The sequence below is a fragment of the Cimex lectularius genome, unplaced genomic scaffold, assembly GCF_000648675.2.
Source record: "Cimex lectularius strain Harlan isolate CLEC.00 unplaced genomic scaffold, Clec_2.1 scaffold127, whole genome shotgun sequence".
Taxonomy (NCBI): Eukaryota; Metazoa; Arthropoda; class Insecta; order Hemiptera; family Cimicidae; genus Cimex; species Cimex lectularius.
The window spans coordinates 268022-294582 of NW_019392770.1; the positions used below are offsets into that span (position 1 = coordinate 268022).

General features: G+C 36.6%; 1 protein-coding gene across 2 annotated transcripts in view; it reads left to right on the forward strand.

Moving 5' to 3' along the window:
• The first annotated feature begins 8777 nt into the window (after positions 1–8777).
• Positions 8778–26561, forward strand: part of LOC106664139 (lutropin-choriogonadotropic hormone receptor) — a 290619-nt gene continuing 272835 nt past the window's right edge. Inside the window, exons 1-2 of one of the 2 annotated variants that reach the window (XM_014389582.2) lie at positions 8778–9202; positions 9637–9848. In XM_014389582.2, coding sequence (XP_014245068.1) covers positions 9694–9848 — 155 coding nt within the window. In that variant the 5' untranslated portion in view covers positions 8778–9202; positions 9637–9693. Of the gene's footprint in view, positions 9849–26561 lie in introns of both variants that reach the window. The other variant, XM_024227559.1, reaches the window with a different exon arrangement.

Below are 26561 nucleotides of genomic sequence, written 5' to 3' on the forward strand. Positions count from 1 at the left end.
TCTAAATAGATTCAGTGTTGAATAAATTGACTCACTGTAACATTTTTGGAAAAAGCTCAGGTTGAAGGAAACAAGCAGATTATTGGCCAATGTAACCACAGTGTGATTCCACTTGTACTAGAAACTGTTACGTCATGATCTAGATTACATTAACCATTTCAGTATAAATAAGGCTAGGTTATTTTCTAAATTAAGGCCAGAAAAGATAAACTTCAATTATCCACCCTGGAGACAAAATTAAAATTACCTTTGTTCACTATGCAACTGCAATGTCACTGAAACTGTGCATTTTTTCCCGTCCTGGCACAATTTCGTTTAATTTATTACAACCAGAGACCTTTGTCACATGATCAGTGTTTAGCCATTTTAAATGGAGACAATTGGGATGATTTGTATTCATGTACAACTTCTGCTTTAAAATACAGACAGTTTTTGGTCAATGAATTTAATTTTAATTAATTTTCATTTTATTAAAAAATAATATTTTTCTTAATTTTAATATGTTTACTTCTGTATTTATTATTTATTTGTATATGTAAACTTGACAGAGGGCCTCTAGTTGTATTGTTGTTATGTTGATCTTTATTTTTAATACTAGAACGTTTTTACGCAGCTGTAATCATGAGCTCTTCAGAGGAGGATGTCATTATTGCTTGGTATTTAAGTCAGCGGAAATAAAAAGGAGAAAAGATTGGGTACACCAATGCAATGTTAACAATATTTCCAGCTCAGGCGTTTTTGTTATTTTCTTCCATGCTACCCTTGTTAAATTAGTTTTTGAATAACTTTTTAACGAGTAGTTCCATAAACATGGGTTCTGTTCAACCATTTTGCCAAAAGAATAGCAGCAGAACTATCGCCTGGTGCGATTTGCAAGCTGTGTCGCCCAAACCGATACGCCGCCTATAATTATCGTTGTTGCATCGCAATCGCGTTGGTGTGCACTGGTTTAGGGGCATAGGTAAGGAATACACGTAGTAAGCGATACGGTGTCGATTTGCATATCGCATCCCTTGTCGTATCGCGTATTGCATCGCTACATTTCGCACCGCACCTGTGTGATTGTGATACTGCTTTGTGATCCACGCTGTGTGGCTGTACGTGGCGTGCGCTTGACTTCGCATAGATGTGCACACCCTACCAAAATGTGGCAAGGCGTCGGGTAGCATCGGGTAGGTCGCATAGCGTTTCATCGGGTGTCTTCCCGGCGTTACACATGTAGTTTGAATAAAAATATAAGTCCGGTTCTTTTGTCTTCGACTGTACTCGATGCGACCCGACGAAAATCTGGACATGGGGTAGAAAATCAATTAAAACACTAGAATGTCATTTTTTGATATAATGAATTTAACTAACAATTTATTACACGGTTTTGCTCAAAAAATATAACTAACAATTTAGTACACGGTTTTGCTCACATAATTACACCATTTCGTCGAGTAGCGTCAGAACAGGACATTCATATTTTTTGTAGTTTATTTCAAACTAAGTACAAGTAATTTTGTCTTTATATTAATTACAACATGTTATTTTAATGTAAACCAAATTAAACGAGATCAAAAATGCATAAGTTTTTATAAACATTGTTTAATTATGATGGTTAAGAGAAACTTTATTTAAAACAATTAAGTTTAACAAACAATTTATTAGATGGCTGTGCTCATAAAATTTAACTAACAATTTATTACAAGGTTTTGCTCAAAATAGTGCATTAAGAACAAAAGATGCGTTGCGATTGTGATAGTGATTATTGTGATAAACGCTGTGGACTGTACGCGACTTGTGCTTGCGTCGGATAGATGTGCACACCCCACCAAAACGTGACAAGACGTCGGGTAGCATCTGGTAGCGCCGCATAGCGTTGCATCGGGTAAGTGTGTTCCCGGCTTAAAATGTAGATAATATTTTAGGAGGACCAATTACCCATAATACTGAAGACTAGGTCTAACTAATCGATTTAAAAAAGTAATTTAACATGTAACAATAAATATTAAATCGATTTATTAGCCTTGCCAAGAATTTCAGATGAATATCAAACAGGCAAGAATTGCTAAGAATAGGTCTTGGTAAGAACTTACTTTTGACAAGGTATGGCCGTTAATTTTTTTAATTAAAATTACCAATTGGCTATTTAGTACAAAAGAAGAACAGTGAAGAGCATTATTCAAAATTTAAATGTTGAAGAAGATGACAATCATCATGTGATTTTATTAAAAAAATTTGTAATCGTCAGAACATACACTGATGGCTTTAAGTTAATTCATATTTTGCGTACCAAAAGTAGGTTTGGTAGTAAAAGTAAGACATTTTTAAAGAGAATGTTTATTACCTAATTAAAAAATAATAACTGGGTTAAAAAAAACCAAAAAAGTGTATTTCCATCTCCGTTAAACGCCTTTGTATTCTTCGGAAAAGATTTCTAGTAAAATCCTGAGGATTTTTTTTCCCATTCATTAAAAGCAGCCGTTTCCAATTCTTCTAGGGTGTAAGTGCCTGGATTTCCCTGGCGTATTTTGAAATTTTGAAGTGGTAGCTTAAAGTCTTGTATTACAATAATTTAACTTTCTAAGCTAGCATTAAGGCCGGGAAGTGGCTGAAAGCAGACAGATCGTCTCACCTTCGAGTGGTTAAAAGGCAGCTAATCAAACAGGATATCCAGTTCAAGTTTGACGTTGTCCGACGCTTGACCCTTGAAGTAGTCTTCAATATTTTTCTCCCACGCCTACTTCTCACATTTGGCCAATTTCAAATCTGTATTTATACCAATGACTTTTATTTGATAAATGGAATGAAAATAGACGGCACATAAAAGAACACATGCTGGGCAGAGTCGTGAAACTTGAAAATAATACTATGAATGAGACAGTCAATCGATTTTGTGGACGAATAAATAACGCGATCCCGTCCTACAAGCCTATTGGATAAAAAAAAAAAAAAAAAAAAAAAAAAAACAGGGCGTTTAGACATTTTGTAATGCTTGATTGAAGGTGCTATTCACCTTTTATCTCCAAACTCATCACACGTTCCGCACGTGTGCCTCATACATCACAGAAAATTTGCATTTTTTTAACCAAACTGTTTAACTGTTATCTTTTGTACAAAACATTCTAGTTTACATTGAATTTTATGAGTGGAGGACTTGTGAAATTAAATATGTCCAAACTGGATTTTTGTCAAATTTATTTGACATCTATCCAATCTAAACTTGGGCGAAGTGCGGCCCAAACCGCGCGTAACATCAATACAGATTGGGGGGGGGGGAGTTTCAGAGATTTCGCCTTGGAGATTTCCATCTCGAAGACAAGGAAGGTCGCGGTAGGCCATCGTTGGCGACAAACTCAAAACGTTGATTAAAGAAAATTCACGCCATACGGGGAATCGTGGAAGAGCTTAGCGATGATCGCTCAACCGTTGTTCACTATCTGGAGCAAATTTGAAAAGTACAGAAGCTGGACAAGTGGGTACCGCACGAACTAACCGAAGCCGAAAGAAATCGACGCTTTGGAGTTTGCACGTCTCTTCTGTTGCGCCACTAAAATGAACCTTCCATCTCATGTGCGATGTGAAATGGATTATGTACAATAACAGGAGGCGTACAGGTGGGTGGTTGGACAAGGATGAAGTGCCAAAACACTGCCCGAAACCAAATCTGCACACGAAAAAGGTTATGGTGACTTCGATTAATTAAGGTTTTTAGTTGAGATAAAAAGTCAGTGTCACGAGCGGGATTCGAACCCACTACGTTCGGCTTGATACGCCGCTACTCTACCACTTGAGCTATCGAGACGTCGATCCTCTCGGGCAGTAACTTCCCATCTCAACCCCACCTTTTGAATTTTCCCTCCTTTTTGCCATTTTTCAAGTGTAAGTTAGTGCCCGAGAGGTTCGAAGTCACGATAGCTCAAGTGGTAGAGTAGCGGCGTATCAAGCCGAAGGTCGTGGGTTCGAAAACCGCTCGTGACACTGACTTTTTTATACTAAAAACCTTAATTGATTGAATGATATTAATTGGTCAAGCAGACCACGAAAAATAGTGGTTATCTTGACTGTTTGGTGGTGTATTGTAGGGGTTGTTCACTATGATTTCATGAATTAAGGTGAAACTAGAATATCTCAGACAGAAGGACAAAAATAAAATGAGCGAACTTTGGAATTCACTTATTGGACATAGACAATCCAAGAATCTTCTAACCAACTTTGGCAAGAAAGAAATCACAGAATGTGTCAAAGGAAGCAGGAATAGACTGCGAATCCTAACAGGATTCTTGACAGGACACTGTAGATTAAATGGACATCTAAAGAAAATTGGAATAATCCAAGATGGCACATGTAGATTCGGCAAAGAAGCAGAAGAGACACCAACACACTTACTAACAAACTGCGGAGCTACACTAGCCCGCATGAGGAAGTGTTTTGGGATGTACAATGTGACCATAGAAGAACTACAACCACTGAAACCGGGCCTATTAATCAAGTTTCTTGATGAAATAGGACTCACTGATGTGCTTTAGGCAGAGTACAGGGGATACAATAGCTCTTAAAGGGCGCAGTATACCATACCCTGAAATATTACATCTACATCTACATCTACAAGGTGAAACTATCACAGTAGAGAAATATTGCCAAGAAGTTGACAAAATGCAAGGGAAACTGCAATTTCTTTGTCCAGCTTGGTAAACCGTAAGAGGTCGATGCTTCTCACGATAACGCCAGGGCACGTGCCACACTGCCAAACCTGCGGAAAGTTAAGGACTTAGAATATGAAACCTTCCATATTCACCCGACCTCCCGCTTACAGGCTTCCACTTTTTTTAGGCATTTTGATCACTTCTTCTTGATGGATAAAATTTTTAGAGAACGCGGTGAAGCCGAATACGCCTCCCAAGACTTTATTATCATCGAAATAAAAAATTATATGTCAGCAGAATAAAATAACTTATTAGAAATTGACAAAGATGATTAGATTTTGATGGAAAATATTTCGAATAAATTTTCTTTATTTTGTAAAAATTAAAAATAGTTTTCACTGCCTTTGCAAAACCTGCATTATTTTCGCACAAGCCCAATATACAAGGTGTATCAACTTCTATAGTCCACCCATTTAATTCGGAAAAGATTAACTTTAGCAAAAAATGGTCTTATACAAACCTCAAGTTAATTTTAGTTAGGAATCGATTGGTCGTAACTGATTTTACATAACTTTCTCATCTCTCATTCTCAATGACACTAACTTTGTTATTTTAAATAATAATACTAACTTTTTAATTAATTTTATCACCTTATTCTTAATTGTATAATAATAATAATAATAATATTCAATTAATTAAGGTTTTCAGTTGAGATTAAAAAATCAGTATCACGAGCGGGATTCGAACCCACGACCTTCGGCTTGATACGCCGCTACTCAACCACTTGATCTATCATGACGTCAACTTAACCACCGTAACTTAATTAATTAAATGGTATTAATTGGTCAAGCGAACCACGAAAAATAGTGAATAATAATAATGATAATGCTTTATTGAACTTAAGAAAAAAATGACAACTGTGATTTCAAAACATTTAAGGACATGGATCTTGGATCCGTCTGCCAGAAGCCGTTGATTGAACAATCAGAAACGAAAAAAATACACAATAAAGTAAGATAATAATTACAGCCTAGGCAATAAATTGAAAGAAAAGAGAAATAACAACTGTTAAAAAGAGAAAGAAAGAATAGAAAAACAGGTTATACAATACAAATCAAAAATTAAACTCCTTAATTAACTCATTAAACTACTCTCAACACGACACACAAGAATGACACATCTACACGGAAAAGAAACACTTTGAGCCCTGAAGATGATCTCAATAAAGATCGAAACGCTGGCACGATAAAATGTTTTTCTAAAACCTACGTCACTCCAGACTGCATCTCACGATCTCCAAATAATCACTCCTTAATTAACTCATATCTGTAGTCCATGCATGGCTAGGGTAATGAATTATGAATGACCGCGAATTTGAGCCACTCAAAAACCGTAACAGGTCAACACTGGGGAGAGTGAAACATCCGAGATGCAATAACCGAATCTCCGCCAAGAAGTGGGATACAGTTTCAATAGAACGCGAATCACACAAAGAACAGATTTCCAATTCCCGTCTAATCCAAACAGCCGAGTTTGCCCTCACCTCGCTTCTTAGCTTAAATAGCCATCGCAACTCATTGAGACAAAGACTGTCAAAATTATCTTCATGTAGGTCGAACAATGCAGGAGAAATTTGTACTTCCTTGTAAAGTGAGAGATGCGAAGATGCTTGAACAAGTAACCGGCATTCTTCGTGATGTTGTTTTTGAATTTGAGTAATAAGAACAGAAAAATACTTATGCTAGTCATAGAGGTTGTCCAATGATATGAGGAAGGGCAAGTTGTCCTTTTCAAACAAATATTTCCAGTGTGCAAACCTTGAAATATTAGACTTTATTGCCGCCAAAGATGTTATTTTTGTGTATCTAGTATCGGGAGACATCAGAACTTTCACAATAGTGTGTGGAGTAGTGAAGCTTAAGTGTATACTCCAAAATTAAATCCATGTTGGTCTCTAAATATAATGTATATTTTGGTGTACCAGATGGCAATGTGAATAACTTTCTTACAAAAAGAACGGTGCGCTTTGCCTATTGTTTCGAATTTCTGATTTCCCCACATTTGATAGCCATAACATAGAATTGCACTACTTATCGCCTTAAAAATATTAAACTTGACTTTAATACGGATAGTTTCTTGAAATATGAAAGCTGACCATGTGTTATTTAGACCTAATTTAGCCACCGACGCTTTCCAAGAAAAGTGCTTTGTCCAAGAAAGTCTTGGAGTAAATATCTCTCCTAAATATTTGTATTCATTTACAATGAGATTGCCCCTGAAAAAAATTATATCGTTATTCAATATTTATACATAATTTTTTCGAAAGAAAAATTTGTGTCACAGGCGGGATTCGAACCCATGACTTTCGGCTAAATACGCCGCGGCTCTACCACTTGAGTTTACTTCGATCGCTCAAGTGGTAGTGCAGCAACGGCTTTAGCCGAAAGTCGTGGGTTCGAATCCCGCCTGTGACAAAATTTTTCATTTCGAAAAATTATGTATAATTAATTGAGTAATTATATATTTAAATGATAATCCCGTATTTTTATTGAACAATTCGAATCTAGAGCTTATTTTATGCCACTTTTAATGAATGGAAAATTTTGATAAGTTGAACCATTTCTGGGTTAAGCCCGACGGAATACGCGTGAGGGAGGTACGCTTTTTGTATCAAAAATTAACAAAAAATTAAATTTGGGTTTGTATAAGACCATTTTTTGCTAAAGTTAATCGTTTTTGAAATAAAGGTGGTGGTTCGTCTTGGTGATACAAAAAGCATTCCCCTCTCACGCTTCTTCCCTTGGGCATCATCAGAAATGGTCGATCGTATCAAAAAATTTTCTTTGAGTAAAAGTAGCATAAAATAAGCTCTAGAATCGCATTTTACAATAATATAGGATTATCGTTTAAAATAACAACGTCAGTGTCATTTCCCAGCTAGATGGGAAAGCTATGTTAAATCTGTTACAACCACGCGATTCCTACCGAAAATGAATTTGGTGCTTGTACAAGACCATTTTTTGCGAAAGTTAATCGTTTTCGAAATAAAGGTAGTGGTCCACAAAAAGCATTCCCCTTCACGCTTCTTCCCTTGGGCATATCTCAGAAATGTTCGATCTTATCAAAATTTTCCTTTTAGTAAAAGTAGCATAAAATAAGCTCTAGAATCGGAATGTAAAATAAAAATATGGGATTATCATTTAAAATAACAACGTTAGTGTCATTTCCCAGCTAGATGAGAAAGTTATGTTAAATCTTTTACAACCACGCGATTCCTAGCCAAAATCAATTTGGGGTTTGTATAAGACCATTTTTTGCGAAAGTTAATCGTTTTCGAAATAAAGGTGGTGGTCCACAAAAAGCATTCCCCCTTCACGATTCGTCTCTTGGGCATACCTCAGAAATGGTCGATCCTATCAAAATTTTCCTTTCAGCAAAAGTAGCATAAAATAAGCTCTAGAATGGCAATGTACAATAATAATATAGGATTATCGTTTAAAATAACGTCAGTGTCATTTCCCAGCTAGATGGGAAAGCTATGCTAAATCTGTTAAAAATCAATTTGGGACTTGTATAAGACCATTTTTTGCGAAAGTTAATCGTTTTCGAAATAAAGGTGGTGGTCCACAAAAAGCATTTCCCCTTCACGATTCGTCTCTTGGGCATACCTCAGAAATGGTCGATCGTATCAAAAAATTTTCTTTCAGTAAAAGTAGCATAAAATAAGCTCTAGAATTGCATTTTACAATAATAATATAGGATTATCGTTTAAAATAACAACGTCAGTGTCATTTCCCAGCTAGATGAGAAAGTTATGTTAAATCTTTTACAACCACGCGATTCCTAGCCAAAATCAATTTGGGGCTTGTATAAGACCATTTTTTGCGAAAGTTAATCGTTTTCGAAATAAAGGGGGTGGGCCATCTTGTTATAATTTTATTTCATTTGTCCATGCAGCCTAATATTGGAAGTTCTAGGATCGTCAGTCTCGTCTCAACTCCTCACTTATGCACCGTCCAATTAAAAAGTCGTGTCAGGTCTATGGATATAGATTAAAACAATAAAATAGTTGCGTTGGGAGCGAGTGGAAGGGGTGTTGTGTTTGCCGTGGGGGGAGGAGATGCTTTACTGGGCCGGCGTGGCTCGTTGGATGGGAGCCAGTCGTTCGGAAGCCTTTCTCTATGAAACTTGGTCGCTCTTTTCGACTTTAATATAATCGCGTCTTATCTCACCAAGTTTAATTTTTGAAGTGAACTCGTACGTCGAACCCAATCGATCTCCTCTCATCGTCCCACCACCCTGTATTTCACCGTCCGATTCAAATTTCCTCTTTGTAGATTTTTTCTTTTAATATGTAAGATTCCCCCGAGAGAGCATGTTTTTGTTTTTATTATGGACATAACGATCCTGATAAACTGTCAGTTGTTAAAAGCGGCAGGATAGCCGTATAGCGATTTCGGCAGATTTTCTCAAAAAAGTATTTATGTAAAAAAAAAGAGGAAGGAACAAAATGATAAAATCTTACCAGTGATTTTGTCATGTTTGCTGAAATCGGTGAAAAATTGAAAAAAATGGTAGGTCTACCTTGATACAATTGGCAGATTGTTACTTTTTTTAGTTATATCGGGCGACATGTGCTTACCCGGGAGGCAATATAATCTAGTGAAAGTGGTATGTGGCGAGATCAGGGAGAAAGGTGCTTGTCCTCTCCGCTTCTTTCTACATTTTCAAATCACAACTTCTTTTAAATAGTCGGAATTATACTCCATTCTGTACGGTTGTGACATCTGAAAAAAAAAGAAATTGTAAATTTATCATAGCGTACATCTGACGTCCAATCATAGAGTCTAAAATCTGCGACAAGTGGTACATTTAAAAAAAAAAATCACTCCTTGCCCTCTTCTCAGTTTGCACATGTCCACCGTTTTATTATAATTTTTTTTTCCGGAACTGTAAAACTCAGTTTCATTCCCAGTCTTGTTATGCATTCTGTTTTCTTTTTCATAAGGGATGTAGGATTAGTGAAGTTGGCGGGGGTGATGGGACATGGGTGTGAGACATACATATGATGGTGATAGCTCTACTCGTGTTTGTGGGCTCAAGCCTGGCCCACACCTGCCCTCCACCATGTGTCTGCGACCAAGAATTCACTCATGTCACATGCAACGCTGCCGGATTCACCACCCTACCTACCAATTTGCCTCCGACCACGCTCAAACTGTGAGTTCCTCTTTTAATTATACTATATATACACTGTAGACAATTAAAAGCTTCACGTATAAGCTAGGCTGTCTTCCATTTCCTAGGGTCTAAAGGCGTTTAACACCTCGGGCAGGTCAAGAACGCGGTACGGTGGGTTTCAGTTCGTCTGCGGTCGCCGTCGCTTCTATCATATTACGGTCTTTGACACGAAGAGAGAACCCGGTGTGGGAGGATATTCATGCGTCGGGAATAAATTGATCAAACCCCTTGATCTTTAGTTTTAAACCAATTTATCAGTGGAATTCAACCGTGCTTTCAATTTCACCGACGGTCCCCGGTTTAAGAAAAGTTGGCCATTGCCGCCGTATTTTTAATTGAGACGTCACGCAAACTGTTAGAAAACCCATTCGCAAAACAGGAGCGCTAAATTAATATTTTCCCTTCCCTTTTGATGTATTATTTTAAGCGTTGTTATTGCATGCTTTATTTGAGATTTAATTCAGTTCATTTAAATTGCGCCTTGTTACTATTTATATAATCTTTTTGCAGGAAGTAAACTTTTTAAAGTCCTGCAAATCGGTTTCAAACTAGAACGGCGGCGGTTAACTTTTTTTTACCATCCTTAACAGAATTGAAAATTATTTTCCTACCTCGTCAAGCCTCATCGTAACAAAACGTTTTTACATATTTATCTTTTATGTATTTGTTTTGAACGTTAAACACAAACATTACCCGCGAGTCTTTTTCATAATTTAACAATAAAGTCATCTTTTAATGTAACATATAACCATTGGTACATTAAATATTTTCTTATGTATGAATAAAGTAAACGCTTAATTTTTTTTTTCCTCTTGATACGCTTTTGTAAATAAGCTTCCTTCATTTATGGAAATTGAAATCCACTTGGTCCGAATAATAAAGAATTGTCTATATTCAATTACTCGTGGCAATCGTTGTTTGTAAGAAATGCCCGGTGCGGTCAAATTGGCTCGGGTAAACCTTCTTCCTATCGTTTATTTATTCACAGCGCTTGAATAAAACAAGCCGGAACCTATCACATTGATCGTCTTGCGGAACAATCGGAATCGAGGTAAAATGACGGTGGAATGACCGCAATTAACGGAAAGGCAAATCGAAGGGCTTCGATGAAATAAGCCGAAAATCGTTTAAAAGCAAATCTTTTACATTGGTTTCGGTCCGCTTATCTCCGCCGTTTCGGTCTATCAGACGCGTTTACGCTTTTTGCCAACTCCACCGGGTTTTCTCAATTGGATCCTCTTTTGGAACAACCTGGCAAAATCTTGTTTCCCGAGCACAAAAACTCAGAACTATGCACATGACACTGACAAGGCTGGCGTACTCACACCATAATAACAGTATTTTTGTCATTAAGCTATTTATTGTAGTAAAAACAAATAATTACTTCGGATCCAGAACACAAAATCTGTAGTTTATCTATATGACATTGACAGTAACCACTGGCATACTCCAAATCGCTTGTAGCCACGAGTTAAAGCATATGATTAGGTTTTTTTTTCGTAATAACAGCATCGCTGTAATTATGCTGCTTATTATAGTAAAAATATAATAATTTGCGATCTAGGGCATAACAACTGTAGTCCATCCACAACACATTGACAAGAGGATAACCATCGCTGCCTTACTCTAAATCGTTAGGAAACCAGGAAAACAAAATCTTGGGTCCCAGAGCACAAAAACTCTAGCATATGCACATGATATTGACAAGAGGATAACCAACGCTGCTGGCATACTCCAAATCGCTTCTGACCAGGAGTTAAAGCAGATATTGGAGATTAGGTTTTTTTGCGTAATAGCAGCCTTGTTGTAATTATGCTGCTTATTATAGTAAAAACAAATAACATCTTCGGATCCAGAACACAAAAAATCTAGTTTATCTACATCACATTGACAGGTACTACTATTACCATCACTGGCATACTCCAAATCGCTTCTGACCAGGAGTTAAAGCAGATATTGGAGATTAGGTTTTTTTGCGTAATAGCAGCCTTGTTGTAATTATGCCGCTTATTATAGCAGAAATATAATATTTTGCGATCTAGGGCATAACAACTGTAGTCCATCCACAACACATTGACAAGAGGATAACCATCGCTGCCTTACTCTAAATCGTTAGGAAACCAGGAAACCAAAATCTTAGGTCCCAGAGCAGAAAAACTCTACCCTATGCACATATATTGACAAGAGAATGATCAAGGCTGGCTTACTCCAAATCGCTTCTAACCAGGAGTCAAAGGAGATAACGGAGAGAAGATTTTTTTCATAATAACAGTATTTTTGTAATTAAACTATTTATTATAGTAAAAACAAATAATATCTTCGGATCCAGAACACAAAAAATCTAGTTTATCTACATCACATTGACAGGTACCACTATTTCCACCACTGGCATACTCCAAATCGCTTGTAGCCACGAGTTAAAGCAGATGATTAGGTTTTTTCGTAATAGTAGCATTAATTAGTAGTAATTATTCTGCTTATTATAGTAAAAAATATAATAATTTGCGATCTAGGGCATAACAACTGTAGTCTATCCACAACACGTTGACAAGAGAATAACCAACGCCGGCTTACCCTAAATCGTTAGGAAACCAGGAAAACAAAATCTTGGGCCCAGAGCACAAAAACTTTAGCATATGCACATATATTGACAAGAGAATGACCAAGGCTGGCTTACTCCAAATCACTTCTAAACAGAAGTCCATGGAGATAACGGAGAGAAGGATTTTTTTTCATAATATCACTATTTTTGTAATTAAGCTATTTATTATAGTAAAAACAAATAATATCTTCGGATCCAGAACACAAAAATCTAGTTTATCTACATCACATTGACAGGTACCACTATTACTACCACTGGCATACTCCAAATCGCTTCTAACCAGGAGTTAAAACAGATAATGGAGAGCAGGCTTTTTTCGTAATAGCAGCATTGTTGTAATTATGCTGCTTATTATAGCAAAAAATATAATATTTTGCGATCTAGGGCATAAAAACTGTAGTTTATCCACAACACATTGATGAGAGAATAACCAACGCAGGTGCCCTTTATGCAGAGAAAGGTTGCTCGATGTGTCACACACACACACACACACACTAGCGGCGTGTCATTCCTTGGCTCCATACAGAGAGCGTGTAGGCATGCCACCGGTTTTAAGAATGGTTACTTACTGTGTCTTGGTGTGGTCTTGGTGGTCTTACTTGGTCTTACTGTGTTTTGTGTGAGTGTATTTATTAGAGTGAATGGGGTGGGGCTGATGGTGGAATAGCAACTCTACGGCCCCTCGAGCTGTGTTCGCGATTGGGGTCGATGGCGGAATATTTATAAAAGTTGGTTGGTTAAAATTGGATTGGTCCACCAAATAGAATGAATGCAGTGTATATAGGTGTGAATGTATTTATTTGTGTGACTGTATATAGAATGTGTGTTGCAGTATTTTGCATGCGCACGGGGCTGAAATGACAAGCTGTCGGATGCCCCTTAAAAAAAAACTACAATAAGCCAAAAGACCGCAGTCCTCTTGAAATAGCTTTTGTAATCGTCATTATATGGTTTAATAAGTTATGTAAGTGCTAAAAGTAATTAGATATTATATATTCGTCAACCTTGATAATCATCAATAACAGTTGCAAAGTACTGATCAAGAAGGTATATTCTTCGAACGCTCGACCAAGGAACTGAGTATTTTCAAGTGAGTGTCTTTCAAATTTGACTTATCCCTGTTTTTTTTTCAACACGAAATTATAACAATTACAAGAACACAGAGGGGTTAGGCGTATAACATCAGTCTTCAAGAAGAAATCTCGCACATCTTTTGATTCGGATAAATAAAGATGATAAGCCTGATTAACTTTAAAGCTCCTGTTACGGTATGGGATAAAGGTGAAAATGCTCGGGGGAAAAGTTGACCGATTACCTTTTCGTTCAATTGATCCTCTCATTGTGTTGCTTGTCACCGTCACACGATAAACCCAGTCTCCATAATAAGCAATGGAACATAATGCAAATATAAAGGCAGAAAAGTAGAATGCTTTTTATTAAGAAATTAAAAGCGTTCACATTACAAGGATTTAAAAACATAATTAAAGGAAAATAAAGTAGAACCTCAGGATTACCCCTATACGTATTATAAAAATTCAACTTCAGAATTTTTTCATGCTTTAATTGATCTATTTAATGAAATTCTGAACGCCACTGACACTGACTTTTTATCTTAACCTTTCATAAATATTAATTATCTGAATATAATTTTTTGTTTTTATCATTAACAAATTCTGAAAACGAATTTTCTAACGAGTTTTGATTAATAATTTTTTGTGTTGTAAAACGTTGTCCAGGTGTCTGACAAATGGTAGGCGAAAGGTCGGTCCATTTCTGGAGGCTTTATCGGTCAAGCCCAATAAAGTCACAAACATCTAAAGCCTGTTTAAAATTTGTTTCGTTCTATTTTATTAATGACGTTCATGAATTGCAAATAAAATTGTAAAGTACAACCGTAACCAAAGGCTACAAATTCGACGTAGCGACAATTTTAGAGGAATGCTATCCAAAATAAGTCGACCAGTCGATTAAGGACCCGGGTCATAAAAATTAAGCAAGCCTTTTAAAAAATTTCAACAGTACGAGAAAAAAGTGAGGTGTTTATGCAAAATAATATGTTAATACCGGTGCTAATTTATAATCCGTTATAGTAGGGAATTTTTCTTGGGTCTCTTAATACATAAAAATTCCATGTTCGGTACGTAAGTGGACCAGTAATTAACCAGAGATTACCTCGATTAAACATTGACACGCTTTTATTAGGGGTAGATTGTTAAATAACTAAATCTAAACGTTTATCGAGTTAATAACCAGACCAAGAGTTGGACGAACATTTTTATCGGAAGATTTTTTTAAAACAATTTATTTACAGTCTGTACGTGTATAAATCAATATGGACTCATACATTTTTATCCAATATCGTAACGCCTGGACGACACATGTTATGATAATCAAACAATACGATGGTTAAGGTTAGATGAGGTCAATCGATGTCGGGGTTCTCAAGACAGGAAAGTGTAGGTAGTAGTTGGACAGTAGGGTTAGGTCTGATCGAAACCTTGGTGTTAAACTTATGGATCAGTTAGTAGACAAAAGTACCGTTGAGGTCAGTTGGATAGTGTGGTTAGTGGCATGGTAAGGAGCGTTTGATCAGAAGGAATGCGTAAATATTGGATGGCATTGCCATCCCGATGTCCAAATTGGTCGCAATAAAGTCTTCTATAGCGATAGTTGAGTTGTGACGGTCAAAACAGATTTCGGTCCTAAAGCTGTTGGTAGTTGTCCAAGTGTCCCTTAAGTCTTGTGTGGTTATTCCACGTCAGTCTGCTGACTAGGCACAGTCCTAATTATATGACTCGAGGGCATGTCGGTAGCTCCTTAGTAAACAGAAGATTGATATACAGTAGAGGGCAAGACGGGATCAGTCTTGTCCTCCACGTTTCATCACTCTTTGGTAATCTCAAGGTGTTCTTAGATGTTGGAGGTTGCTTGGGTAGGATTCGGGTTTGAAGACAGAATCGCGGTGTCACCCGCATATGTTGGGAAATATACACAGGATGGGGCCAAAAGTTCTCCATTGAGGGACCCCGGAGTCATTAACCCACCACTCTGATGCAGCGGCCAATTAGGTAAAAAGGAGTTGGTAGGAAGGGTTTAAGTTTATTAAGGAAACCATTCCCTATCGAAAGCCTGAGCCAGATAAGGAACGCACCCAAGTATAATAACAAAACATCTAAAGTATAAAAATTAACATTTATATGAGAGAAAAACAGCAGTGACCTACGCACTGTGACAAACTTTCATTGATAAACCTAAGGTTGGATGTCAGAGGTTGCTTGTGACATGCGGTGTCATCCGCATTAGTTGTAATGATTGTAGGGTTACCCATAAATTCCTCATGGCAAGGGAATCTCCTTAGATTTGCCAAAGCTGTCAGAAACAATTAACAGTCAATCACATCCTAACTGAATGCTTTTGAGTTCAGACAGAAAGAAGTATATATGTGTGATATATTTGGTAGTTTAGGTGCTATGCAAGCAACCTATTTCTTAAGGCTGATCTATTTTCTGAAATTAAGAAAACTATGTAAATAGTTGTGTATTAAGGTGACACTCAAAGGAGGGTGTTGGTTGATACTGGTGGCGAGTTCTCCACACCGAGTTGGCCCAACCCTTTGAGACATTAGATGGTGGCACAGACGTACAGACCTTGTATGCCTTCAGCGATCATTTTGTTTGATGTCTAAATTCCATAAGCGAGTGTGGTGGTCTGCCTGACGGCGTCACATGGCCGTCGGCATCTGTTTTCTATACCACCCGCATAATCATTCCTAAGGAAATTATGACATGCATATCCTTGCACAAGAGTACAAATAATAATAACAACTATCTCTCTTAAGTTGCGTTTCGGATTTTAGGATAGGAATCCATTATCCTGTAACAACGGGCAGTATAGATGTAAATTGAATCTTAATGAAATATTACTTTTAAGGGTGTCGTGCCTACCACAATAGCCAAACCTCAAAATTCCAGCAGCGACGCGGAAATCGAACATAGGGCAGAGGGGCAACAATATGACACCCCAACCACTCGACTACCTCGTTCACTTTATAATATCTTTCCACTCTCTGCGTTTTTACGTTTACGTAAAATTTAAAGTACTGTTTTACGTTTTTAGATTTACTGCCAAGCTTTCGACTGCTATTTTACGGTCATCATCAGGGCAAAGCAATCTTACATATGTCTACAAATTGACATGTTTAAGGTTTTTACAGGCGATCTCAAATTTCCTTGAATATCGACTCAGTCCTTATATTGCCTAATTTCAACCACAACATAGGGTTTCTGGTACAGAGCTTTCAACTCCAAGTTTGTACGAATTCGCCAGTGACCAACCGTTCAAAATGCGCTAAAGATCTTCAGAAGCACATTTCTTTCGAAACTCCTCAAAAAATCTTCGTACGTCTCCGTCTTGGTCCACGCTCAATGCCATAAAATACCACTGGCCACAATATCGTTCGATAGCCTATCAATTTCAAATTGCTGCTGATAGATCTGGACCTGAAGATATTCACCAATGATTCCTGCGGCAACTCTTGCCCGGATTTCTTCTTTTATACTGCTATGCTCAGTAAACAGGATAAAAGCCTGGAACACACTTACCCGATGCAACGCCATACGACGCTACCCGGTGCTACCCGACGCCTTGCCACGTTTTGGTGGGGTGTACACATCTATACGACGCAAGCACACGTCGCGTACAGTCCACAGCGTGTATACAATAATCACTATCACAATCTCAACGCCTCTTTTGTTCAGCAAAACCATGTAATAAATTGTTAGTTAAATTTTATGAGCACAACTATGTAATAAATTGTTAGTTAAATTTAATTGTTTTAAATAAAGTCATTCCGGCATTTTGATAAATTTTCTGCCTAACCATCATAATTAAATAATTTTTATAAAAACTCTTGATTTTTGATCTCGTTTAATTTGGTTTATATTAAAATAAAAATGTAGTAAATTAATATAACGACAAAATTACATATACAGTTTTTATAATAATTTTACATATAGTTTGAAATAAACTACAAAAAATATGAGTGTCCTGTTCTGAAGCTACTCGACAAAAATGTTGTAATTTTATGAGCAAAACCATGAAATAAATTGTTAGTTAAATTTTCTGAGCACAACCATATAAAAAAATCTTTGTTAAACTTAATTGTTTTAAATAAAGTTATTCCGATGTTTGATAAATTTTCTTCCTAACCATCACAACTAAATAATTTTTATAAAAACTCATAAATTGTTGATCTCGTTTAATTTGGTTTACATTAAAATAAGACGTTATACAATTAATATAACGACAGAATTACATATACATAGTTTGAAATAAACTACAAAAAATATGAGTGTCCAGTTCTGAAGCTACTCGACGAAAATGTAATTTTATGAGCAAAACCATGAAATAAATTGTTTGTTAAATTTTATGAGCAAAACCGTGTAATAAATTGTTAGTTAAATTCATTATATCAAAAATGGTATTCCGGTGTTTAATTAATTTTCTATCAAACCATTAAAATTAAACTTTTTTAAATAAAAACTAATGAATTTTTGATATCGGTTAATTTGGTTTATATTGAAATAAAAATATGAGTGTCCGGTTCTTTTGTCGTCAGCTGTACTCGATGCTACCCGACGAAAATCTGGACAGTGGGGATCGCAGAGAGTGGAGTAGGGTAGCGATGCGTAGCATAGGGCAGATGTGCACGGGGGTAATAGAATCTTATGGAAAATTGGACTTTGGATTTTCGTCGGGTAGCATCGCATAGCGTTGCATCGGTTAAGTGTGTTCCCGGCTTAAAGGTCTTACAGCGTTCATAAGCCTCACCGTTCAGTGCAACGAAAACGGAATTGACTTGCCCTTGACCTCTTGTGGAATGCATCTTGGTGTTGTTAATGATCAAACCAAATCTTCCTGCTTTAACCTTGCTAAACCCTCCTCAAGCTCTCTCAAATTCCGGGCAACCATGTCGTTATCATCTGCATATGCCAGGCTTTGAGTGGTTCCTTTCCACCTTTCTCATTACCGTCTCGAGAGACAAATTAAAGAGGATGATGGACAGCGCTCATTCGTTTCACATTATTAATGACTGAGTGACAATTTTTCTTTTGATGTGAAAAACAGACTCGTCTTCCTTAGCAGACGTCAATTGGTAATATTGGGATCGGTTAGGTTGTTGTTTCTTTATCTTTCGTAAATAAGAAATATCAAGAAGAGCGGTTATCGCATCTGGCAATATTTTTTTTGTCCCTTAATAAATATGTAAAAGGAAGCCGGAATTTCCAATTACCACTATCCGGAAAGATTAAAATCCGTCATATAAGTAGAGACTGTCCTCGCCACTTTTATTTGATAAGGGGCTAACCGAAATCAAAGCGAAAATGGTTTCAAGGGGCGAAAAGGAGGAGTGAATTGAAAAAGTTACCCGGCCTCAGAATTGGCCGATCCTCTTTGGGGATTACTCCAATTCATAAGAGAGTAACCAAGATGAAAAAGCCGCTTTTTCAATACACTTCAAAGGTTATGCTTGTTAACTAACCTATTTCATTTTCTTATTCTTTTTAGTCACGCTTACGTTTTCGTCTTGAACCTTCTGCGGCTAATATTATCCTCGAACAGTTTAGATCATCTTTCAGAGGAATAATTTTTTTTTGCTTATAATTTCTTAATAACCGTTTATGCTGTATTTGAACGATATCCCTGATTCTAGTTAGAGTTTTGCAGATGACGTTGAAATATATAAAGGACTCAATTAGATTTTCATCCAGGGCTGTCCTTCCCGATGTGCTACTTACTACATCACTATTGTAGACTAGGTCGCTAGTATCCCCCTAATTCTAGATGGTCGGGAGATCCTCTCTTCCCACCTATAGGTCATTTCAGCCCCCAACACTTGCTAAAATGTAATGTAGCCTAAAACTAACTAACCTCTAAAATAAAATCTCATAAATAATCACGCCTATGTACAATGAATTCATTTTGTTGTTGTAGGTCGGTTGCCGAATATCGAGTCAGATATTCGGCTATTACCCTTTACACCTATTACATAACTAACGAAATTGGGTCGATGGGGTACTCAATATTCCGCTATCGACCCTCTCACACTACACATTCATTCCCAACACACGCCAGGAGTACAAAACTATTTGCACTTTATAATATAAAACAATTCTGTTTCCTCCAAAGATCGGAACATTGAACCCAAATATTCGTTGCCGAGCTCAAGCACAGTTCTCATATTGGGTGGTTTTCTTACACGCTGTAACGAATGGTACCTTCAATTAAATGGGACACATCGAGCAACTTTTTTCTGATAGCTCAAAAGCAACCGACGGTGTCTCAACCCCGCATGGCCTATTCTTAATCGGGTGAGAATGACCGACGAGTCAGATCCTCCGAGATACGTGGGAACTTGACGCCTGCCACCTTCTTCTAATCATGTTTTTTTTTAATCTATTTTTTTATTGCATTCTTAGCGTCAGAGGGTCTAATCGCGGAGGTTAAGTCCGGAGATCGCGTCCTTAGCCGCCTCGTCCGCGTTTTCATTATCCTATGCATACATGTACCCAGACTACAATCACAGTACTATCTACTTACTACTTACTATGTAGTTAGTTAGAGAGACACCAGTTCGTGGTATTTCTACAACAAAACTACTACGAGAGGGTCGACGGAAAATCTTTCACATCAGTAATTGAGCTGGGGATGAGTCGGTGCAGACTAGGTAGGCATAGCTACCATCGTCTCGAATCACTCCAAGCGCATGTCAAATCGCATACAGTTGTGCCGTGTAAACGCGACAGTGCGGCGGAAATGATCACGAAGTGGACGAACACTCGAGATACACGGCATATGCCACAACTTTGTCAGTCTTAGACCCATCTGTAAAGACAAGCCGAAACACCCAGTGAACCCAGATCTTAGCTCCAAGAACTAAGCTCGTAAAGGTTCGGCGGGGTAGACGACTTGGCTAAAACGTTGAGTTCTTCCCTGATGAGTATGGCCATGTAGATCCAGGGCGGAGACGGCCTGTTGCCAACCTCGAGTACCGTTCCCAGTGTCTCCGTACCATCCCTAGGCCTAGCTGAAACGTATGCCCAGGGGTAACGTCCGTGTCTGAAGCCGGTCGTAATTCTGTGTACCCGAAAGCACATTTCCTGGTATGGCCAGGAGTCCCGCGCGCGTAGGTGAGGAGAAGCTGCTTTCCCTCCAAAGATCGGGCCGCTCCACTTCCAGCTCACAGCACAGGCTGACCAACGGTGTTAATTTTTCAAAATAGAAAATAACTATTTTGTATTTTAAAAAACACGAATTAATAGAAGAATCATTTCTTTTCAATTTTAATTTTATATAATTTTTAATTTTAATTGAAATTAATTTTCATATGGTTTTTAAGAGAAGACTTACTGTATAGTATTTTTAAAAAATCTCGAATTAACAGAAGAATTAGTTTTTTTAAATCTTATATAATTTTTAATATTAATTGAAATTCATTGTTATATGGTTTTTAAGAGAAGTGTGTTTGTTTTTAATGGTATAAAATTTTTATAAAATCCCGAATTAACAGAAGAATAATTTATTTTTAATTTTTTTATATCACTTTTAATTTTACTTTAAATTAATTTTCATACGGTTTTTAAGATACGACTTATTTCGTAGTATTTTTAATAAATCTCGAATTAAAACAAGAATCATTGCTTTTAAATTTTAAATTACTTTTAATTTTAATTGAAATTAATTTTCATGTTTTTTTAAGAGCCGACTTATTGTATAGTATTTTTAAACACTCCCGAATTAACAGAAGAATCATTTTTTTAATTCTATATCACTGTTCATTTTAAGTGAAATTAATTTCATATGGTTTTTGGAGATCCATATTTTTTAATATTTTTTATAAGGATTTCAGAAGTGGTATAGTGGTTAAACGAATTTATTTTGCACTAATACAGAGTAGCAGGTTCTTATTTAAATTTAAAACAAATGTCATTGTATTTTTATAATATCTAGCTCATTCTCCGCCTCGATAACTTATATTTTTATTACAATTACTTAAGGTTTTTTGGTTGAGATAAAAAAGTCAATGGCACGAGCGGGATTCGAACCCACGATCTCCACGATGGCAAAAAGGAGGGAAAATTCAAAAGGTGCGGTTGAGATGGGACGTTAGTGTCCGAGTGATCGAGGTCACGATAGCTCAAGTGGTAGAGCAGCTGCGTATCTAGCTGAAGATCGTGGGTTCGAATCCCGCTCGTGCCATTGACTTTTTTATCTCAACCAAAAAACCTTAAGTAATTGTAATACATTAATTGGCCAAGCGGAACACGAAATTAGTGATTTTATATTTTTATGCTCAAATAACAGTACTCGTCTGTATTTTTTGATGAGATTTTTCCAAGGCGGAATTGGCAATGTCGCGATGATTCACATCCGATTCGATCGCATGCTTTCCGTCTGGGTTGGGTTTAATGATAGAGAAAGGTGCCCTTTGGCGAATAACTCCGTACCCCGTCAGTGGCCAAGGGTCCGGTGAATAGCGTGGAATTTACATTTCAAACAAGACAGTACGCAGAGAAAAAAAATTATCAATTTTTCCCTCCCGGAGACTTTCTCTTTCAGCAATGAAACCAAATTATACCATACGATCGGGTGTGGCTCGCGTGACAAAAAGCCGGTCTTGTTTTATATGAATTACAACCAACTTGGCTCACAGGTGGTATTCGTCATTCTTCCTTTTCTCCCCTTTCTGCAAATCCCATAAACGGTAAAATCAACACGGCACGTTTTCTGCCGTAACATAAACAAATGATTTACTTTATGCTATTTAACTTGTAAGTATCAACTCTTAATTAGACAAATTAGGTCGTAAATACATTACACTTCTTAGCATATTTTGATATCGTATTCTCATACAAAATGCCATCATTTTTTATTTTTGTACATAAGGATCGTTTTAGCTTTCGTCATTTTTATACTTTATGTAACTATACTTTTTATCTTAACCAAAAGCCTTAGATGAAAAGTATAATTAATTAAAATAATTAATACGATCAATCACGACTACTAAACATTTACATGGGTTTATATTTTATTTTCGAACCGTGCGATGAACCGATTTTAATGCAACATTTTTTGGTGATACTAACTAGGTCAAGAAATATTGAACCCAGAAATATTGAGCAGTACCCGAACTCACGACATCCGGGTCGAGTCCTTCTTGTGACACTAATTTTTCAACTCACTCATACTTTGCATACAAAATCATGAATCAATTAAAATAATTACTTTCATTAATGGGACCTCCTAAAACATATATAAATTAAAACTATTATATGTAATTCGGCTAACTTTACTACATCATATTTATTATATATAAATATATAATAAATATGATGCCATTTCACTTGTCCCCGAGAATCAAAGAGATTACACGAAATTTGAAAAATGGCAAAAAGGAAAGAAAATTCAAAAAAGGTGCGGTTGAGATGGGAAGTTAGTGCCCGAGGGGAATCGAAGTTACGATAGCTCGAGTGGTAGAGTACCGGCGTATCAAGCCGAAGGTCGTGGGTTCGAATCCCGCTCGTGACACTGACTTTTTTTATCTCAACGTAAAACCTTAATTAATTTCATATATTTATATTATTCATTCGGAGGTATTAGGGTAAGAAAATAATATAGAAGTATAAGTTGTAAATTACTAAATCAGATTAGATACAGAAAGTCAGAAAACCAAAAGGGCATTCACTAAAATACATCGAAATCATGTTTTATAAAAAACACAATTTGGATTCATTTTAAGCACCCTTCGAAACCTTTGAATACGAATTTTAATAGCAAAGAAAAATTATACATTTTTTGCTTGGATCCGCCGGGACAAGTTTTCCAGTCGATGGCGTCCAGTGTTCCACAAAAACAATTCATATTACGTCTGGATTTTATCCAAATTCACCGTTTTAACAGCCTTTCGAAAGCCGAATGCCTTTGTTTCAGCCTATGTGAACAAACATTTGATTTTATGTAATTACCATTGTGAAAAATAAAAATGAAAACCACAAAACTTTTCAAAAGTTTTATTTTTTTTTTGTCTCCGGTTGTAATTTATTTACGGAGACTAGTTTCATGCTGTTATGTATAGTTTATAGCGTTGTAAACGACTGGAAAGTTCCTTGAGAACAGTGGAGCCATTTAAAAGTTCCCAGCGTTATCATTTTCGAAAAAAATATTGTAGGCATCAAAGGGGAAAAATCAGAGAAAAAAATATTTTTGGGATTTTCCTGAAATTTAAATTCTGGGGCTTTTGCGGGTGAAAAAAACGAATATCAACTTTGTTTTTTCGGCGAAAAATATTTTAATTTACTTTGTTAAGTAGCTGAATCATTACTTGAAAATTGTATAGTATAATTGTAAAATAATATAATAAATAGTATAACAATATAATATAATTTATGAACGACGTAGAGAAGTATATATTGATATTGGTTTTTGTCACACCCATAAACCCGTGAATACATATAGGAAAATCCAAAAAATATTTTAACCTTAACTTTTCCCTGGGGTCACTTTTTTTACCGATGCCCTGCGTTCTTAAAAAAAAACAAAAAAACTCATAACTCCTCTGGGTGATATCCAAATTCAACGTTTTAATAACCGTCAGAAAGCAGAATATTTCTTCTTTCATGCTATGTAAATCACGTTTACATAATTTATCATTATAAGTGATAAACATAATGACAAATAAATAATTGCTCAAATGTTTTATTTTATTTTGTTTCTTTAATCACCGGTTCTAATATATTGATACATTTGATGTTTGTGTCATTAAATGTAGTTTATTACGTGATAAAGTCCTTTATATTTTCCTACAGATCTGTTGAAACATTTAAAACGTTTTTCGCTATTTGCTTGATTTTCAAAAATGTTAGAAGGAATTTTGAAGGAGAAAAGTTCATAATTTTTTTTTTCAAAATTTCGTATTCAAGGTTTTGTGGAAGTGACAAAACGAACATCAGCTTTGTTTCCGCGTACAAAAATAATTTAACCTTAACTTTTCCCTGTGGCGACGACTAAGGGGTCACTTTTTACCCATGCCCTGCGTTCCTCAAAAAAAAAAAAAAAACAGATAACTCCTCTGGGTGATATCCAAATTCAACGTTTTAATAACCGCCAGAAAGCAGAATATTTCTTGCATGCTATGTCAATCACGTTTAGATAATTTGTGTTTAGATAATTATAAGTGATAAACATAATGACAAATAAATAATTGCTCAATTTTTTTTTAAATCACCGGTTCTAATATATTAATTGATTCACTAGTTTTCGTGGTCCGCTTGACCAATTAATATCTTTCAATTAATTAAGGTTTTTAGTTGAGATAAAAAAGCCAGTGTCACGTGCGGGATCCGTGACCTCACGAGGTCACGATAGCTCAAGTGGTAGAGTAGCGGCGTATCTAGATCGTGGGTTCGAATCCCGCTCGTAATACTGACCTTTTTATCTCAACTAAAAACCTTAACTAATCGAAATATACTAATAGATTTGATGTTTGTGCCGTTAAACGTAGTTTATTATGTTATAAAGTCCTGTAGTTTCCTATAGATCTATTGAAACGTTTAAAAATTTTCGCTATTTGCGTGATTTTCAGAAACGTTAGAAGGAATTTTGAAGGAGAAAAAGTTCAGAAAAAATTTCGTATGAAGGGTTTTGTGGATGTGACAAAAACGAACATCGGCTTTTTTCCGCGTAGAAAAATATTTTAACTTTCTAATCCAGAAGATCTATGAATTTTGGTGTCAAACACCTGAAATCGGAGAAAAAAATTGACAAATCCATAGTATTTAAGTGCGTACAATGCGCTTATAACGAATCCGATTTTTTTAATCTTAAAAATGACCGTTTATGGTCAGGATTGTAAGAAACCATCCTTCATCATCCGACAGCACGTAAGTTATAAATATTTCCAATTGAAGATTCGGGTCGAAATGGATAATAAATCATGCTGGAGGTTTAGTCGGAATGTTGCTTGTTAACAGGAAGGAAGGTAATCGTTGGTCCCCTAGTGCTACTGCAGGTCCTAACCGATTTCTCGACGTCTCTCCAGCTTCCTCTACACCGTTTCGACACTCACTTCCATTCACATCTGAACCGAATGAAAATGTCGGATATTTAAGACTTAAAGAAGAAAAAAGAAGAGGTCAATCGTTCTTATTAAAACGGTTAAATGGAAATCATGTACTATAAAGTAGTTTAAAGTTTAATTATCAGTTCTGGGAGTGATTTAAAATTGAAACAACGAAAGTGTTTAAGTGTGCAAAGAAATATTGTATTTCCACTTGAATACAGTATATATTATTAATGCTGCTTTCAGGTTGCAGTATGTACCCTGTTCCTGGAAAGTCGCTGAAGCTACAATGATTCTTAAACCAGGAAATGAACCCACTGATAAAAAATCATACAGGCCTATTTCACTGCTTTTTATTGTGTCAAAGGTGTTCGGAAAGCTTCTACTAAGAAGATTGAAACCTATTATTGAAGATAGAACGCTCATACTTGCCCATCAATTTGGATTTCGCGAGAAACACTCAACTGTAGACCAGGTCCACCGTGTAGTTAATGTAATTGAAAAAGCATTGGAAGAACAGAAAGTATGCTCGAGCGTCTTCCTGGATGTCGCTCAAGCCTTTGTTAAAGTGTGGCACCAGGGGGTGCTGTTCAAGTTGCAACGGGACCTTCCACAGCAGTTCTTTTTTATTCTGCGATCATACCTGGCTGACGGGATCTTCAGAATTAGACATGATGATGGGTTCTCCACGCTAAGACAGATATCAGCGGGAGTGCCACAGGGCAGTGTCCTTGGTTCTCTCCTGTAGCTTCTATTCACGAGTGACTTGCCTAAAGAAGATTCGACTACAGTGGCTACGTTTGCGGATGATACCGCCATCTTGGCTACTTGAGACAGTGTTGAAGAAGCAACGGCCAAGCTTCAAATAGCTCTCACAGAGGTCTCTAAGTGGACAGCAAGGCGGCGCATTCAAATAAACAAGACAAAATCTGTGCATGTTAACTTCACCAATAGATAGTTTGTCACCATTCCA